Source organism: Pelobates fuscus, chromosome 5, assembly GCF_036172605.1.
Source record: "Pelobates fuscus isolate aPelFus1 chromosome 5, aPelFus1.pri, whole genome shotgun sequence".
Lineage (NCBI taxonomy): Eukaryota > Metazoa > Chordata > Amphibia > Anura > Pelobatidae > Pelobates > Pelobates fuscus.
In genome coordinates, this window is record NC_086321.1 from 220594485 (window position 1) to 220615043 (window position 20559).

Genomic DNA, 20559 nt, shown 5'->3' on the forward strand with positions numbered 1-20559 from the left:
AGCCATTTTGGCGAGTCATTTACGGCCTGTCTCCAACAGTCAATATAAGGAAACTGGCCGTAAAGTTCAGGCCTACCCGATACAGCCACGTGTAAGCGCTGTACCAGAGTTGGATCCAAACTGCCACGTGGCGGCCATGCCGCAACCAAAGTAGGCCACTCCCTAGTACACAAAGTGACCAAACGTACAGGAGACATCTTTACCCCAAAATCACAAACTTTGAATCCCTTTTTAAAATTCTTAACCATACATCCTAAGGGATCCGGAATCGTTGACTGCGACGCACCCATACTTAACAATGGAACGTCGTCGACAACGAATACTATACACGCGTACTATTCAACAGTCACACCCGTTTCCTCTGGCAACAGCACCACGTGGTACGGTTACCAAGTGAAACGTACACAATAACAATAAACACTCAGGGAATTCCCGTACACACACAGCTGTTACACCAGTCACTATATAATCAATATTATGCCCTTTGGCGTAACTATACAGTCACCCACGCTATAATTCTCTATATACGAATTACCCGTCTATAACACACCCCAGTAACATCGTCTTTTACAAATAGCGGTTACAGTACGGTTAGCATAGGTCAAAGCACAAGTTAAGGTCACAATACAATTATTAGTGGTTATGGTGTTAAACATGCAATGGACGACAATGATTAGTACTTATTATATAATGTCAGTAAATATACAGGGTTATGGTACCGTGCACTATAATACAGCAACACACTATTAACACTCTCGCTAGACGGCTGAGCTCGCGCTATCTAACAAGATATACACTTTACTAAAACAATCGTTAACACATTTACAATTCCCAACTAAACTATTGGCCAGTACCTTGAATGGACTACCTAAAACTATATACACCCGTTTTGGTTAGCCACACTGCCCAATCACCACATATATAGCGAGCTAGAGAACCGAATTTACACAGGCGCCTCTTAGTCGCACTATCAAAAGTCTAGTGGGTTCCAAATTTACACGCCTTCCCACTTAGCCCAGATAGGATGAGAACTAGCGAACCGAATTTACACAGGCGCCGCTTAGTCTCCCGGTCCCTCCGACCTAGCGAACGTAATATACACCCTAGAACGCTAGTCTAGACAAGACACCGGTGTCCGGCTAGGGCTATTTACACCAGGACCCCGCCTGACTAACCAAATCAAACGGTCTGACTAAAGAGCGTTCGATCGAGCGGTGCGCCTTCGCTCCTTCCCTCCGACAGAGGGGGCAGATACACAGATTCAAAACCCCTTTGGGCCTACCGCACAATCGGTATACCCCTAGTGGGTCCTGCCGTCTAAAACAGCAGTTGTCTTACCTCCTCGTTCCTGAACCTGAGTTCACACTCATCGACGGGGACACCCCAGCACTTCTCACGTAGAGGCCGATGATCTCCTGGACAACAGACCAGTGGCGCCGAGACGAAGGGAGGTCCACGCAGAAGTTCAGGGGTGCAGCCGTAGAGAACGTGGGCAAAGATAGACCGTCTCACGCCTCTGCCTCTCAGCTACCGTTGAACGATGAGCTTCCCGGCCAATGCACCAAATGATACCGGAGAAACTGACGGAAGCCAAGCACAGAGAGATAGACACAGGTTTCTTCAGGAAGGAAGAGATTCTTTATTGGATCACCGATCGGGACTCAGAGGGACTAGCGTCACCAAAATACAGCAAAGTCTGAGTACTGAATACATAGAGTACATTCCTTATATAGCACTGTAGCTCCTCCCACAATTAACTACACCCACACATACCCTTAACCTATTTAATAAATAGAGTCTAAACTCATCCATCCGGTCTAACCACGTGGCTCATCTGATACAAAGGAGAGGGACGCGTAATTCCAGTTCTTACATTCCTGCACCTGGTCAGTACAGTGATAACAGTATCTTAGCTACGTGTAATTAACTAACTGATACTACAAACACATATACATACATATGCCTTGTGGCAATCTTAGCCTGCTAAACTTGTATTTTACTGGAATTACATCACAAAAGCATTCTCTAAGTCAAAGATGCTTCTATTTTGGCTACTGGACCTTAAATTTAAATTTGACTTCAAATTCACTTCAAATTCTCACTTTAGTCAATAACCCTTAACATTTTTTACATTTTCATTGTGTATTTATGAAGATGCATCAGATTTCTTAGAAATACATATTTGCAGGATATTTAAAAATTCCATTTAACTATTTTTGTTACATCTACTGTACCTGACAAAATATATTTAGGCTTCTGTGCTTATACTTCCAAGCAATAGTTGTATTTACAAAATATATTCTTATTTTGTATCAGAAATACTAATTCTGTAAAGGGTGAGTTAATAAACTCTAAATATAAATAATTCACATTTACATAATTGGATATCTATGCATGAAATTGCTATTTTCGCCATGTTAAGTACCCACCGTACATTTTAAATAAAGCTAGTTGAGCTGGTCTATATAGTAGTATATATTAATGGAGTGAGGGTGACAAGTTCACTTTACATTATCTTATATTAAAACACATTATTTATATAATATTTATATTGTGTTACAATGTCATAGTAACTCTGGTGAAACAAATACCACTGAACATTGTTTATCATACTGTGATTCACAATGCAAATAAGCTATTGAATGTGATTATTAAATGTAATGATACATTGTAATGAATGAACTATAAATATCTTACCCTGCTATTATACACTGAACATCTACAACATTAAAAGCATATGCCTAACTTCATGTAGGTCCCCCTTGTGCTGCCAAATCAGCTCTGATGCATCAAGACCTGGACACATTGACCAGTGGCAGAACTTGATGGCCCCCTATAGCTAGGATGGTAAAAAATTTAGATCCAACTCCCATAATGCTTTGCAGCTGGGGATCCACTAATTGACAATCCTTGCAGGGTTGTATTTAGTACTGAGCAGTGATCATATTTTTGAATGTAAGTATGTTTTTGTATGGAGTATGTATGTGAGAATGTAGGGGATACACAGACAGGGACGGCCTTAGGGGTGTTCGAGCTGTGCACAGGGCGCCATGGAGCAGGGGGCGCCCTGCGGCCGCACAGCTCACACATGGCAGAAAAAAAATTGCGGCGGGGTGGAGCTTAGCGTGTGGCGGAGGCGGGGCTTAGTATGCGGCGGAGGCGGAGCTAAAATGGCGTCTTATTGCTGCAGGGGAAGCAGGAAGGAGTCCCTGCTTCCCCCCACGACCAGAATCCAGGAGCTGCACTGCCTGTCTGCCTCCACAAGGAACAGAGGTAACTATGTGATTGTCTGCTTGTGTGTGTCTGTGTGTTTGACTGTGTGACTGTCTGTGTGTGTGACTGTCTGTGTGTGTGTGACTGTCTGTGTGTGTGTGACTGTCTGTGTGTGTGTGACTGTCTGTGTGTGTGTGACTGTCTGTGTGTGTGTGTGTGTGTGTGTGTGTGACTGTCTGCCTGTGTGTGACTGCGCGTGTGTGTGTGTGTGACTGCCTGTGTGTGTGTGACTGTCTGCCTGTGTGTGTGACTGTCTGCCTGTGTGTGTGACTGTCTGCCTGTGTGTGTGACTGTCTGCCTGTGTGTGTGACTGTCTGCCTGTGTGTGTGTGTGTGTGTGTGTGACTGTCTGCCTGTCTGTGTGTGTGTGTGCCTGTCTGTGTGTGGCTGTCTGCCTGTGTGTGTGTGTGTGTGTGTGTGTGCGTGGCTGTCTGCCAGTGTGTGTGTCACTGTCTGTGTGTGTGTGTGTGGCTGTCTGCCTCTGTGTGTTTGGCTGTCTGCATGTGTGTTTGTGTGTGGCTGTCTGTGATTGACTGCCTGCCTGTGTGTATGGCTGCCTACCTGTGTGTGTTTGTGTGTGTGTGTGTGTGTGTGTGGCTGTTTGCCTGTGTATGTGCTGACTGGGCAGACTAGATGGGCCGAATGGTTCTTATCTGCCGTCACATTCTATGTCTGTGTGTTTGTGTGTGGCTGTCTGTGTGTGACTGCCTGCATGTGTTTGTGTGTGCGCGTGTGTCAGGGTGTGTGGGAAGGGGGAAGGAGGAGGGGGAAGGAGTGGGTCTAGGGGGGACGGGAAGATTTTTTCGCACAGGGCGCCTAAAGACCTAAGGCCGGCCCTGTACACAGACACACACACTCACACAGATACAGATACACAGACACACACTAATACACATACAGATATACAGACACATGCAGGTACACAGACACACATAATGACACACATGCAGATACACAGATACACACAATGGCACTCATATAAATACTAACACAGATAAAGAAACACACACACACATTGACACACAAATACACATACAGACACATAGATAAACTGACACAGATATTCACATACAGACACACAGACACATAGATAAATATACAGACACACAGATAGATGCACAGACACATATAGACGTATGAAAAATGTACACATTTTGAACCACCCTCCTGTTTCCTACCTTTTGGGTGTAGAAGGGTGGCTTCCCTGGGGTTCAGTTTGATGGCTGGGGCTGTTGGGTATCATAGGTTCTCCCCCTCCAAGCACATCCACTCTGACTTCATCCTGTGTAGTCTGTGTTCTCTGGGAGGAAGTGGCTGTCTGTCACTTCATCCCAGCAGTGCCAACATCACAGGGGCCCAGTTGTGCTGTTAAAGGTCCTATAGCACAACCAGGCCCCTGAAACCGATGTTGCCATTGGGTGTCCCTAAGTCCATGGGTCCACTGGGACCCCTGGGCGTGCATGCACTGGTCCAGCCGCAGTAGCACCGACTATGGGCGTAGGATCCTCCAAAAATCTGGGGGGGGGGTAGCATTTTCACTCACCGGGTATATTCTTATTCAGTAAACTGGGAGTTGTTTATAATGTTAAATTTTAAGTGTGTGTGTGTGTGTGTGTGAAATTTCTCACATCAAAAAAATATGCAAAAGTGCTCTCTCCTACCCCCTGTACTTTAGAGTTCTCCTCTGCCCCTTAGTGGTATCTCTTCTCCTCCTCTGTCCCTCTTTAGTGGTCTGTCCTCCCTCCCCCCCCCCCACTTAGTTGTCTCTTCTCTCCTCCCCCACCTCCCTTAGTGGTCTCTCTCCCCCCCCCCCTTTTCCATTAATGGTCTCTCCTCTCCCCCTCCCCCTTGGTGGGCTCTGCTCTCCTCTGCCCCCCCCCCCAGTGGTCTCTCCTACCCCTCTTTCCATTAGTCATCTCTTCTCTCCCCCCCTTTCCACCTCCATCCCTCCCTTTGTGGACTCTCCTACACCCCCTCCCTCCCTCCCTTGGTGGTCTCGCCTACTCCCACTCCCTCCCTTTGTGGTCTCTCCTACTCCCACTCCCTCCCTTTGTGGTCTCTCCTACTCCCCCTCCCTCCCTTTGTGGTCTCTCCTACTCCCCCTCCCTCCCTTTGTGGTCTCTCCCCCACCCATCTCTCTGCCTTCCTTTGTGGTCTCTACCCCCACACTCCTTTTCCTCACCCCCCTCTCCTACCCTGTGTAGAGTATTTGTTAATTCTGGGGAATTTGGAGGCCCACTGCATCACTTTGAAATCTTTGTCATGTTCCTCAAACCATTCCTGAACACTTTTTACAGAGTGGCAGGGTGCATTATTCTGCTGAAAGAGGCTACTGCCATCAGGGGTCATCATTGCCTGCAACAATCTCTGGGTAGGTGGTACATGTCAAAGTAACATCCACATCAATGCCAGGATGCAAGGTTCCCAGCAAAACATTTCTCCCCACGGGCATCAATAAGCCTTGGGCTCCCATGACCCTTATGCTGGTTTACCAGTTGTCTTTCCGTGCACCAATTTTGGTAGGTACAAACCACTGGATACTGGGAGAGATGTTCTGACCCAGTCATCTAGACATCACTAGACTTTGGCTCATGTCAAAGACACTATCTATTCGCTTGCTCACTTGTCCTGTTTCCAACAAATGAAATTCTAAAACGGATTGTTCACTTGCTGCCTAATATATCCCACCCTGACAGGTGCCATTGTTATGATATAATCAATGTTATTCACTTCGCCTGTCAGTGGTTTTAATGTTGAGACTGATCAGTGTATATTTTGTTCTGAGAAAACATCCATACTAAATCATTTAATGCAAAAAGAAAATATATATGTATTTTAGCTTTTATTTGTAGAATGAAAGGCATTACAATAAGTCAACAGGAAATAAGTATTCACCTTCAGATCCTCCCAGAGTTGCGAGTCGGAATGCCTCCTGGTTACTTAGAACTTTATAATCATGGTCTGTATCATTTACTGAATTTAGATCTGATGCTATTCCATTCTGTGCAATTTCATTTTGGTAGAGTGTCCTGTTTTCTTGCTTTCTTTTTTGCTTTTCCATAAAGATAATTTTCGATGTCTCTATTGCTTTACGAATGGCATCAAGCATTGAAACTGAGTAGCCTCCAGCAACATCTGGCGGAAAAAAAACATACTGCTAATTTCTGAAGTGCATTTTACATTTTTTATCATGGTGACCTTATTCTGGGCATGTTCCAGCTCATTCACTGATCATTTTCCATGTGACGGTAAGTGACTAGCAGGTGTAAATGGCAGTTAGTGAATGAACCAGACTCTATTATATGATGGTGAGTCTACTGGCACTGAGAATGGAATTTGGTAAATATAGTTTCCTCTATTAAATGATGATTAGTATCCTGCTTCTGTGAATGGCTTCCACCTCTGTCATCTGATTGTGTTTAAATTATTCTTCCTCTCTTGCTATATTTATTCCCAGTTTACTACATAAGTAAAGTAATGCATCATTCAAAAATACTTGTTGCTCACCCCAGAAAGTACCAGACATTATTTTACACATCTGTGTGCATGGAACTTTTAGGATTTATATTAAATGTATTACTATTATTATGTATCAAGCTGTAAATTGTGGTGACTTCAGTTGAGTTCACAACTCAGTTTCAAAATTCTAAGCAAAATAGACAAGTAGGTATTATAAATAAGGCTAGGATTTTTTTTTTCCAAAGTAAGTATTATAAATAAGTTTAGGATTTTTTTCGAAGCTCTACTGTTTTGTCCTACATTTCACAACACTGTGATTGCATTATAAGTCACTGCATAGTCAATGTTTCACTTATTATTATATCTGAGCCTACTGCACTTCTGTCTTTTTTTTGCTATGTGAGTAGAAAGATTGAAATTTCCTGGAGGTAGATAATGAATGAAGAGCGGGTAGAATTAGGCAGATAATAGATTGAAAGACAACCTCAGACTCTTGTGGAAAATCTTCCACATTAGCTCATTATGTTAGGTCAGGGTTCTGTTGGATCTCATCGGTCTTCTGCAGTACTTCACAGTGCCACTATCTTGGTGTAGTGTTGTTGCAGGCCATGCTGAGACTAAATAGATCTCACTCTCTACCAGCTGGTCCTACTTTGTTAATTTACTTCCCTTTAATAGACAAGTCTTTACCCTACTTTGCCAGACCAGTGGTTCATGTTTAGTATATCATATAGAATATATATTCTAGCGTTTTTTCTTCTAGTCCTGATGCAAGAAGGTCTGCCCCCGATTGCAGAGGCCTACCTTACATACTGTTTTCTGAAGGTCTGTGACAGGCCTGATCCTTAAAACCTGCTAATATATGGAAACCTGATCCCTGGATTCATCCTGATTTCCCCCTGCTTAACTGTAAATCATTTGTTTTATTAATTTGTGTTATTGACCCCAAGCACCAAAACAACTTTAGTATATGCAATTTTGGTGTATAGATCATGTCCCTCCAGTCCAATTGCTTGTTTCTCGCCATTTAGGAGTTAATTCACATTGTTTATGTAGCTCTAGCCACACCTCCCTGGAACACACTTCCAGAAAAAAAGATCCTAAATTATTTACCTTCCCTTATTGAACAGTCTGTTTAATTTAGAATATCGAATCTCCCACTATTTATATTGACTGCTAGAGCATACAATAGCCTCCTGTATACACTGATCAGACACAACATTAAAACCACCTGCCTGGGGGGCGTGGCCGACCGTTAGAGGAGATGGCTGCGTGTTAGCTCGGCTCCGGCAATGCAGGCACTTAAAATAGCTGGGACACGAGCGCACGCAATCATGGGGAATCCCAAACAGACGCAGAGCACCCACACAAGCAGCGGGAAAGTACCCGCCAGAAACCGGGCTCGGTAACAAAGTTTTTCAAGGACTATGCCAGACGCATAGCGGATCAAGGAGAGGCAAACATGGCGCCGATGGCGGGAAAACACCTCTCCAATCCGCCCAGCCCAGCTGCATCCGAGGCATCAGCAGCCTCAGAGGATCCAGACATCAAGGAACTGCTTAAGAATTTGCCCTCCAAGGCAGACCTCACCGCTATGCTGCAGAAATTAGAATCTTCATTCCAGCACAAGATGGTGGGACTGGGCGCAGACATCAGGCAGGTAGGCCTCCGTGTCCAAGACCTAGATAGGGGACAAGTACAGGCCCAACTTACCACCCTCTCAGACCGTTTAGATGCCCACGACACCCAAATGTCACAGCTTCAGAGATCGCTGGATGACATTGACAATAAGGGGTGCAGGAACAACCTCAGGATAAAGGGCCTACCCGAAACTGAGGCTGAAAACATACAAGCATCCCTGCAAGAGTTATTCAATTTATTATTAGAAAAACCACCATCAACACCGATCCACTTTGACAGAGCGCACCGCTCACTCAGACCCAAAAGCAACAATGGAGACACCCCAAGAGATATCATATGTCGCCTACACTACTTCACAGATAAGAACCGTATACTGAAGAAGCTAAGAGACACCGAGCCGCCACTGCTATTCCATGGGCACGAGATCCAGATTTACCAAGATCTCTTAGGCTCACTCTCCAAGCAAGGCGACACCTGAAACCGATCACAGACCAACTGCGGGCTAGAAACATCAAATATCGATGGGGCTTCCCCCTAGCCCTTGTTGTTACACTTAAAGGGACCAACCACATCATAGCAGAACACAGAGGCGTGTCACCATTTATCAGGGCACTGAAACTCACAGAGGTGTGCATCATGGATTGGTACGCCATGGACCCAGCGCAGACCTATAAGCGACTTCCGAGGGAACAGAGAAGACGCTCACCCCCCAAGAGGCAAAGAATGGGTTCCACGGATGACCACAGAAGGGACGACCATCCACCAGCTCAGAGGACATGAAGAAACCACGACAAATGCTAGGTCCCCCCCAGAGACGTTATGATGTCAACTCCGCACCCAACACAGAATGGACTTACCCAAACTTCGAACTACAGTTAGCTCCTAACACCCAACATCAGGCCCCGGCAGACCTGCTCCATAACCCCATTGCCTCAAGCCAAGGTGGCAGGACAGCGAGAAGTGACTCTTGGACTATACCACCGCGGACACACTTAAAATTGAAAGAGACCTGACACTGAAAAATGTATCTATTGGCCGCCCCTCACAAACCAAAATGAGGTGCAAGAAAGACACCTCCTGCCAGGTTGTATGCTTATGAGTTCACGGTTTGTGTTTGAGGTATAGTGACACTTGGAGAAACAGGCTAACCAACGCTCCCCCGAACACACAACGGAGAGACATGGTCGGTAGCCAAATACCGCACCTCCACACGCATGAAAGGTACACTTCAGAGGGGGATAAAACAAACAACAAATCCCTATCACTTTTATATAAAAAAAAAAAAAACACATTCCAGCTCTAACTCTGGGTCATAACGACACCCCCGCTCTGGAACCTAGCCCCCATTCTTCCACTGCACCACACCCCATAACGCAACACTGGAACCTATGCTCACACCCAGCTCCAAACGATCATGACAATCGCAAGTGCCTGCTTGCCCACCGACACACGTAAGCCACACACCAATGATACAGCACATACACCACCGCAGCTGTACCAGCTGCACCATTACAGACACAACGCACACTGCCTTGGAGCTGGCGACGCCTGCTGATCTGCCGTTAGCGATACTTGACCTAGTACGGGAGAGCCGCAACCGGCAACCTCACTGAGGCACCAACATATCCGGCATACCAATACAAACACATATCTCAGAATTCCTGTACATGGTTACGTCCGGATTTACACACTATTCGGATAGGGGAGCCCACGCCCCCAGCTATCTCTGGCAGGGTGTAAGACCAGAGTCTTTATTTATGTTTGTTTATGTTTATTTTTATGCTTCTATCCCGAATGTTAACGGTGTAATTTCCTTTTGCAGTAAAGGTTATCTACGAAACGCCTTCATAGCCACACCACAATACGTGACTGTTGCTGCCCGCAGCCCGGACGAGGGGGATCCACCCACGACCAGTGGGAAACAGACCACACAACAAAGTAGGTGCTCACACGAACACACCACCACACCCCCCACAAATGGCCCTTAAAGTTGCTTCTCTCAATGTTATGCTCCTAACATACCAGACCCAACATATTGGGACACTCTCACAACAATAATAAACGCCGGAGGGGGAGGGATAACACTAGTGGGGGGTGACTTTAACGCTGTACCATGTCCAGCTATTGACAGGAGCTCGAAAACAGGCTCACCCAGGTCCCATGGGAGAGGTGCACAGGACAAGCTACTGCACACATTCCTCACCGACACACAACTCCTAGACACCTGGCGTCTCAAACACCCAGACACACGTACGTGACTACACGTTCTATTCGACACCCCACGGAACATACTCAAGAATTGACCACATTTTCCTCAACGGAGTAGGGATGTCCAAACTCGTGCATGCTGACATAGGCAGTATCACCTGGTCGGACCATGCAGACATATCTATCACGTTGGACAAACTCAAATACTCCGCCACTTGGACATGGCGCCTTAACACAAGTCTGTTAAACAGTGACACCATATGCGAGGACACGCGCACTCTCCTCACAGAATACTTCACACATAACACCACGCTCGGAGTTGACCCAGTAGCGTTATGGGCGGCACATAAAGCGGTCATGAGAGGACACTTCATAAGAGCAGCAACACATAAAAAAAGTGCAACACACGAGCACTGATAGAATCTCAGAATGCCCTGAGAAAAGCGGAACAGCAGCACAAACACAATCCCACAGCAGAAAAATTCGCAGAACTCACCGCACTGAGACACTCGATCAGGGGTATCCTGCTCGAGGGGGTGGCACACTCCATCCAGAGGTCTAGGCGACTGTTCTACGAAAAGTCCAACAAAATGGACTCCCTATTAGCCAGAGCACTACGCCCCCGCGGTGACCACAAACCCATCACGAAAATACGCACACTCACCCAAGAAATGGCAACGACCACCCAAGAAATAAACAGGGTGTTCACGGAGTTCTATTCGAACCTATAGGGGCAGGCACATCATACACAAAACACGCCAGAACAAATACGTTCCTCACTACGTACATTTCTTGCCAGCATTAAGCTCCCTGAGATGACAGATACCGATATCACAAACCTACAAGAACCGATCTCACAACTAGAAGTAGAAATGGCAATAGCGATCTTAAAAGGGAACAAAGCCCCAGGCCCCGATGGGTACGAAATAGGGTATTACAAGAAATTCAAGGAAGAATTGGCCCCCCACCTCACCTCTTTATATAACCACTTCATGACAGGCGGTGCACCCGATGCCGACATGGCATTGGCCAACATCACGCTTATCCCAAAACCCGGGAAAGAAGCTGAATTCCCAGCAAATTACAGACCCATCTCCCTGATCAATTCGGACCTTAAAATCTACGCAAAAATCCTGGCTGCCAGGTTAGCGCCGATGCTCACATGCCTAATTCACCCTGACCAGGTGGGGTTCATACCCGGTAGGCAACTGTATGAAAACACACGCAGGGGGGTGGTGCTCACATGGTACATGCAAGAATCCGAACAGCCTTCACTGGCCATATCCCTGGACGCGGAGAAGGCCTTTGACAGGGTGCAATGGCCATACCTGTTTGGCCTGCTGGAGGAGTGGGGCTTCCCGGGGGCATACATCCAGGCCACACACGCCTTATATGCCAACCTGAGAGCCCAAACCCTAATAGCAGGGGCCACTAGGACCCCCTTCCACCTTCACCACGCCAGGGCTGTCCTCTATCCCCACTATTATTCACTATCTCCCTAGAACCGCTCTTACAAGCCATACGCCAACATCCACACATACATGGAATAAGGGTAGCAGGGAAAACCTTCAAAGTATCCGCATATGCGGACGACGTGCTGGTGACTCTCACAGACCCCTTGACCTCCATGGAACATTTGACAGACCTCCTAGACAACTACGGAACCCTGGCGGGCTATAGAGTGAACCTCACCAAACCCATGGCACTACCATTTCACCTCCCGACCCAGGAAAGAGTTACAATACATGAGACACCGTCTGCCCACCACGGCCGACAACATACCCTATCTAGGGTTTAAACTCACAGCGCAGCACGAACACCTACACGACACAAACTACTCCCCATTGATTTGTTCACTCCTGAGAGACCTTGAACAGTGGACAGACAAACCCATCTCATGGCTAGGTAGACTCCACTCAGTTAAAATTAACATTCTCCCTAGAATACTGTTCCTGTTCCAGGCCCTGCCCACACCAATCAAGAGGAGCGACCTAGCCACACTCCAAAAAGCAATAGACATGTTCATTTGGCAAAAGAAGTGACCCACAATAGCCAGGAAACTCCTATACCGACCCAAGGACAGAGGGGGACTGGGATTACCGAACTTGTACGTATACTACCTAGCAGCGCAGACGGCGCAAATAGCATACTGGCACTCCACACCAGACACCCGACGGTGGGTAGAACTTGAGACATCACTAATGGGGCAAGATCTACCACAGTTCTACCCCTGGTTACACAAGACACACAGAGCACTCCCCAGAGTAACCTGCCCAGTAGTGATGTACCGAACTGTCCGCCGGCGAACAGTTCCCGGCGAACTTAGCGTGTTCGCGTGTTCGCGGACACATGCGCAGTTCGATCCGCCCCCTATTCGTCATCATTGGGCAAACTTTGACCCTGTGCCTCTCGGTCAGCAGACACATTCCAGCCAATCAGCAGCACTCCCTTCCACACCCTCCAACCTCCCTCCCAGCATCCATTTTCGATTCATTCTGAAGCTGCATGCTTAGTGAGAGGAGGGAAAGTTTAGCTGCTGCTGATTAGATAGGGAAATTGATAGCTAGGCTAGGGTATTCAGTGTCCACTACAATCCTGAAGGACTCATCTGATCTCTGCTGTAAGGACAGCACCCCAAAAAGCCCTTTTTAGGGCTATAACATCAGGCTGCTTTTTTTTTTTTTTTTTCCTGTGTAATGTAATTGCAGGTGCCTGCCTGCCAGCTTCTGTGTGAGGTTCACATTGGATACTGTGCCTACTTCCCAGTGCCACCACTCATATCTGTTTTAACAATAGGTTAAGCTTTACATTTAAAATAAATATTTTTTTTTCACTGTAATAGAAGAGCAGTTGCCTGCCTGCCAGCTTCTGTGTCAGGTTGGATGCCTTACCCATTTGCACAGTCAGTGCCACCACTCATATCTGTTTTAACAATAAGTTAAGCTTTACATTTAAAATAAATAATTTTTTTTCACTGTAATAGAAGAGCAGTTGACTGCCTGCCAGCTTCTGTGTCAGGTTGGATGCCTTGCCAATTTGCACAGTCAGTGCCACCACTCATATCTGTTTTAACAATAGGTTAAGCTTTACATTTAAAAGAAATAATTTTTTTTCACTGTAATAGAAGAGCAGTTGCCTGCCTGCCAGCTTCTGTGTCAGGTTGGATGCCTTGCCCATTTGCACAGTCAGTGCCACCACTCATATCTGTTTTAACAATAGGTTAAGCTTTACATTTAAAAGAAATAATTTTTTTTCACTGTATTAGAAGAGCAGTTAGTTGTCTGCAAGCGTCTGGGTGTCAGGCCTACTTCAGCGTGTGCTCTGCAGACCTGTGCCAGCGTGCTTTGACAGTTGCCAATCATATCTGGTGTCTCTTTAGCGTGCTTTTACAAAGAAAAAAGGTTTCTAGTGTAAGCTAATAGCAGCCAGTCAGTGTCCTTCAAGCGGCTCTGTCAGTCCTTCCTTCAGCGTGTGCTCTGCAGAACTGTTCCAGTGCACATTGCCAATCATATCTGGTGTCTCTATAGCGTGCTTTTAAAACCAAAATTTATTTTTCACTGTTATAGATTGAATAGTAGTTACTTGTCTTCAAGCGGGTGTGTCAGGCCTACAGTGTGTGCTCTGCAGAACTGTTCAAGTGCACATTGCCAATCATATCTGGTGTCTCTATAGCGTGCTTTTAAAAACAAATTTTGTTTTCACTGTTATAGATTGAATAGCAGTTACTTGTCTTCAAGCGGGTGTGTCAGGCCTACAGTGTGTGCTCTGCAGAACTGTTCAAGTGCACATTGCCAATCATATCTGGTGTCTCTATAGCATGCTTTTACAAAGAAAAAAGGTTTCTAGTGTAAGCTAACAGCAGCCAGTTAGTGTCCTTCAAGCGGCTCTGTCAGTCCTTCCTTCAGCGTGTGCTCTGCAGACCTGTGCCAGCGTGCTTTGACAGTTGCCAATCATATCTGGTGTCTCTATAGCGTGCTTTTACAAAGAAAAAAGGTTTCTAGTGTAAGCTAATAGCAGCCAGTCAGTGTCCTTCAAGCGGCTCTGTCAGTCCTTCCTTCATCGTGTGCTCTGCAGACCTGTGCCAGCGTGCTTTGACAGTTGCCAATCATATCTGGTGTCTCTATAGCGTGCTTTTACAAAGAAAAAAGGTTTCTAGTGTAAGCTAATAGCAGCCAGTCAGTGTCCTTCAAGCGTCTCTGTCAGTCCTTCCTTCAGCGTGTGCTCTCCAGAACTGTTCCAGTGCACATTGCCAATCATATCTGGTGTCTCTATAGCGTGCTTTTAAAACCAAAATTTTTTTTCACTGTTATAGATTGAATAGCAGTTACTTGTCTTCAAGCGGGTGTGTCAGGCCTACAGTGTGTGCTCTGCAGAACTGTTCAAGTGCACATTGCCAATCATATCTGGTGTCTTTATAGCGTGCTTTTACAAAGAAAAAAGGTTTCTAGTGTAAGCTAATAGCAGCCAGTCAGTGTCCTTCAAGCGGCTCTGTCAGTCCTTCCTTCAGCGTGTGCTCTGCAGACCTGTGCCAGCGTGCTTTGACAGTTGCCAATCATATCTGGTGTCTCTATAGCGTGCTTTTAAAACCAAAATTTTTTTTTCACTGTTATAGATTGAATAGCAGTTACTTGTCTTCAAGCGGGTGTGTCAGGCCTACAGTGTGTGCTCTGCAGAACTGTTCAAGTGCACATTGCCAATCATATCTGGTGTCTCTATAGCGTGCTTTTACAAAGAAAATTTGTTTTTCACTGTTATAGATTGAATAGCAGTTACTTGTCTTCAAGCGGGTGTGTCAGGCCTACAGTGTGTGCTCTGCAGAACTGTTACAGTTCACATTGCCAATCATATCTGGTCTCACAGTAGCTTGCACGCATAGTACCACTAATCCCCAAAAAAATGACAGGCAGAGGCAGGCCACCCCGCAGGGGCCGTCGTGGTCGTGGTGCTGTGATTCCCTTTTGCCCTAGAATAATGCCCAGTTTTCAGAAGCCACGTACCCTGAACTTGAAAAGTTCTGAGGACATAGTTGACTGGCTAACACAGGACACACAATCTTGTACAGCCTCCGCTCGGAACCTTGACGCACCATCCTCCTCCAGCTTAGCTTCAGGCCCCTCTCAAGATACCACTCACCCGCCTGCCGCCACCACCAAAACTAGCACCACAGCCGCTTTACTTGGTATGTCAGAGGAGTTATTCACACACCCGTTTGAAGAAATGAGTGATGCGCAACCATTATTGCTAGAGGATGTAGATAACAGGGATATGTCTCAGGCAGGCAGCATTAAACACATGGAGGTACGGTGTGATGATGATGATGTTGTACCCGCTGCCGCTTCCTTTTCTGAGTTGTCAGATACAAGCGAAGCGGTTGATGATGACGATGCGTCCATGGATGTCACGTGGGTGCCCGCTCGGCAAGAAGAAGAACAGGGCGAAAGTTCAGATGGGGAGACAGAGAGGAGGAGGAGACGAGTTGGAAGCAGGGGGGGGTCGTCGCAAGGAGCTAGTGGCACAGTCAGACAGCATGCATTGGCACCCGGGGTCAGCCCGACAGCACGCCAATCAACGCATGCTGTGTCCACCACCAGAATGCTGTCATTGCAGAGCTCAGCAGTGTGGCATTTTTTTTGTGTGTCTGCCTCGGACAACAGCGATGCCATTTGCAACCTGTGCCAAAGGAAACTGAGTCGTGGGAGGTCCAACACCCACCTAGGTACAACTGCTTTGCGTAGGCACATGATCTCACATCACAAACGCCTATGGGATCAACACATGAGTACAAGCAGCACGCCTACTCTAAGTCGCCATCCTCCTCCTGGTCTAGCATCTTCAGCCACGTCAACCACTGCTGTCCTTCTTGCCCCCTCTCAACCATCCGCCACTCCGTCTCCCGCCTTGAGCAGTTCCCGCTCATCTGCCCACAGTCATGTGTCTGTCAAGGACATGTTTGAGCGTAAGAAGCCAATGTCACCAAGTCACCCCCTTGCCCAGCGTCTGACAGCTGGCTTGTCCGAACTATTAGCCCGCCAGCTTTTACCATACAATCTGGTTGAGTCTGAGGCGTTCAAAAAATTTGTAGCTATTGGGACACTGCAGTGGAAGGTACCCGGCCAGAATTTCTTTTCACAAAAGGCAATCCCCAACTTGTACTCGATTGTGCAAAAGGAAGTCATGGCATGTCTGGCACACAGTGTTGGGGCAAGGGTCCATCTGACCACTGATACCTGGTCTGCAAAGCATGGTCAGGGCAGGTATATCACCTACACTGCGCATTGGGTAAACCTGCTGACGGCTGACAAGCAAGGAATGCGTGGCATTGCAGAGGAGTTGGTGACACCGCCACGAATTGCAGGCAGTCCTGCTGCCACCTCCTCTACTCCTCCTACTCCATCCTCTTCCATAACCTCCTCGGCTGAGTCCTCTTGTGCTGCTGCGTCTTGCTCCACATCGACGGCACCCCCCCAGCTCCCCAGGTACTATTCCACATCCCGGATACGGCAGTGTCACGCCGTGTTGGGTTTGACTTGCTTGAAAGCAGAGAGTCACACCGGACAAGCACTCCTGTCCGCCCTGAACGCACAGGTGGAAAAGTGGCTGACTCCGCAGCAACTGGAGATCGGCAAAGTGGTGTGTGACAACGGAAAAAATTGGATAGCGGCATTGAAGTTGGGCAGGTTGACACATGTGCCGTGCATGGCACATGTGTGTAATCTGATCGTACAACGCTTTGTGCATAAGTACACAGGCTTACAGGACGTCCTGAAGCAGGCCAGGAAGGTGTGTGGCCATTTCAGGCGTTCCTACACGGCCATGGCTCAATATGCCAATATCCAGCGGCGAAACAACATGCCAGTGAGGCGCTTGATTTGCGACAGCCCTACACGTTGGAATTCAACACTCCTAATGTTCGACCGCCTGCTCCAACAAGAAAAAGCTGTTAATGAATATTTGTATGACCGGGGTGCTAGGACAGCCTCTGGGGAGCTGGGAATTTTTTTGCCACGTTACTGGACGCTCATGTGCAATGCCTGTAGGCTCATGCGTCCTTTTGAGGAGGTGACAAACCTAGTCGCAACGAAGGCACCATCAGCGACATCATACCATTTGTTTTCTTCCTGGAGCGTGCCCTGCGAAGAGTGCTGGATCAGGCTGTAGATGAGCGTGAAGAGGAAGAGGAAGAGTTGTGGTCACCATCACCACCAGAAACAGCCTTATCAGCATCGCTTTCTGGACCTGCGGCAACGCTGGAAGAGGATTGTGAGGAAGAGGAGTCAGAGGAGGATTGTAGCTTTGAGGAGGAGGAGGAGGAGCAAGACCAAACACAACAGGCATCCCAGGGTGCTCGTTATCACCTATCTGGTACCCGTGGTGTTGTACGTGGCTGGGGGGAAGAACATACCTTCAATGACATCAGTGAGGAGGAGGAACGGGAAATGAGTAGCTCGGCATCCAACCTTGTGCAAATGGGGTCTTTCATGCTGTCCTGCCTGTTGAGGGACCCTCGTATAAAAAGGCTGAAGGAGAACGACCTGTACTGGGTGTCCACGCTACTAGACCCCCGGTATAAGCAGAAAGTGGCGGAAATGTTACCGAATTACAACAAGTCGGAAAGGATGCAGCATTTGCAAAATAAATTAAAAAGTATGCTTTACACAGCGTATAAGGGTGATGTCACAGCACAACGGGAATCTAACAGGGGGAGAGGTGGAAGTCATCCTCCTCCTCCTCCTCCCACGACCACGCCGGCAAGGACAGGACGCTTTAAAGACGTGTTGTTGATGGAGGACATGCAGACCTTTTTAAGTCCTATGCATCGCCACAGCCCTTCGGGATCCACCCTCAGAGAGCGACTCGACCGACAGGTAGCAGACTACCTCGCCTTAACTGCAGATATCGACACTCTGAGGAGCGATGAACCCCTTGACTACTGGGTGTGCAGGCTTGACCTGTGGCCTGAGCTATCCCAATTTGCGATAGAACTTCTGGCCTGGCCCGCTTCAAGTGTCCTGTCAGAAAGGACCTTCAGTGCAGCAGGAGGTATTGTCACTGAGAAGAGAAGTCGCCTAGGTCAAAAAAGTCTAGATTACCTCACCTTTATTAAGATGAATGAGGGATGGATCCCGAAGGGATTGACACTGGGCGATACATTCGATTAAAAAAGGCCTGATGAGATGAGCTGCCTTGGGCTAAAAATGGTCCACACGCTGCTGTATTTTAGCTCTGAATGACGTTTGACTTGCGTGACTTATCCGCCACCAACTAGGGTTCAAGCCGCCATGTTTTAGGGCACTTTCTGCCTGTGAAACTGTCAGGGTACCTGAGGCCTCTACCTCTAAGGGAGGTAGAGACTTGGTGGTGTATCCGTCCAGGCGAGCTGTTTCCTCCGTTCCTCGCGGTTCATCCAGTCACTTAAACACCGGCCGCGAGGAATCCACGTCCTTTTCTAGCAGGACGCTCAATACGTGACGTCATGACGCTAGCACGAGCAATCTGTCACTCAAGTGTCCGATATCCAATCGGTACTTGTCAGAGGCGTGATTTCCATCCAGAGCCAGGGTATTTAAGCTTACTCCTTACTTCAGCTCATTGCCCTGTCGTGGTTCTAGCTTGTCTAGTCACTCAGTGCTCTGGTATTCTAGTTTGCTCTTTTGGTTTTGACTCGGCTCGTTGTACTACCCTGTTTCTCTGTTATCCCTTGACCCGGTTTGTCTCTCGCTTATCTGTCTTCTCGTTCCCTCGACCTCGGCTTGTCTCTGACTATTCTTTACTCTCGGTACGTTAGTCCGGCCATTCTAAGGCCCGGTATACGTACCTTTCCACTCTTTGTACTCTGCGTGTTGGATCCCTGTCCCGATCCTGACATTACGACAGGGCCAATGGATCCTGCAGGTACAAACAGTCAGCTTGGTTCTTCGGATCCCAGGTTTGACGCCATGGAACATAGGATGGATCAGATGGCTTTGGCACTACAGGCACTTTTGTCTCGTGCTAGTAACCCACCTGAGGAGACACGTACTCCTTCTATCTCTCCTGCAGTCTCAGGTCTAGAGGTAGCCACTGTAGGTGCTTCTTCCCGTATTACCCCACCAGTACGTTATGGCGGGTCACCGGAGAAGTGTCGTGGCTTTCTAAACCAGATTAGCATCCATTTCGAATTACAACCCCGCTCTTATCCTACAGATAGAGCAAAGGTTGGATTTATTATTACTCTGCTCATTGAAAAAGCTTTGAGATGGGCCAATCCTTTATGGGAGAATGATAATCCACTAGTCTATAATTATAATGCCTTTGTAGCTGCGTTTAGAAGAACTTTTGACCCTCCTGGCAGAAAGGTCAATGCAGCTAGATTAATGTTGCGCCTTAAACAGGACAATCGAACACTTGTGGATTATGCACTAGAGTTCAGATCCTTGGCGGCAGAAGTTAAGTGGAACGAACAGGCTTATATAGATGTGTTTCTGAATGGGTTATCAGATGTAATTCTTGACGAGGTCGCTACTAGAGAACTCCCTGAAAATTTGGAGGATTTAATTTCTTTTATATCTCGTATTGATGAACGCTTAAGAGAGAGGCAGAACACTCGAGATAGGACCCGTAGACCCTCCTTTAAACTAGCGCCTACCTTTCAAATCTCTGAGTTCGAAGACTTACGTATTCCTGAACCTATGCAGATAGGCAGTACTCATCTCACTGAAAGGGAGAGACAGTACAGGAGAAGGGAGGGTTTATGTATGTATTGTGGAGTCAGGGGTCATTTACGCCTAAATTGTCCCAATCGTTCGGGAAACGCTCGCACCTAAGTTCCTCTAGAGGACAGGCCTTGGGTGTTTCTACTTTGTCCTCTATTCACAACTACAAGGAGCTCAGGCTTGTGTTACCCGTTTCTTTAAAGTGGGAGAAGGGAGTAGTTAAGACTATGGCACTAATCGATTCTGGAGCTGCTGAGAGCTTTATAGATCAGGGTTTTGCTGCCAAG

The 20559-nt window shown here is 47.1% G+C and overlaps 1 protein-coding gene across 1 annotated transcript in view; it reads right to left on the reverse strand.

The window, feature by feature from the left end:
• GDA (guanine deaminase) overlaps window positions 1-20559 on the reverse strand; it is a 123175-nt gene that overhangs the window by 14013 nt on the left and 88603 nt on the right. Inside the window, exon 11 of the mRNA XM_063455043.1 lies at window positions 6168-6407. Coding sequence (XP_063311113.1) covers window positions 6168-6407 — 240 coding nt within the window. The remainder of the gene's footprint in view (window positions 1-6167; window positions 6408-20559) is intronic.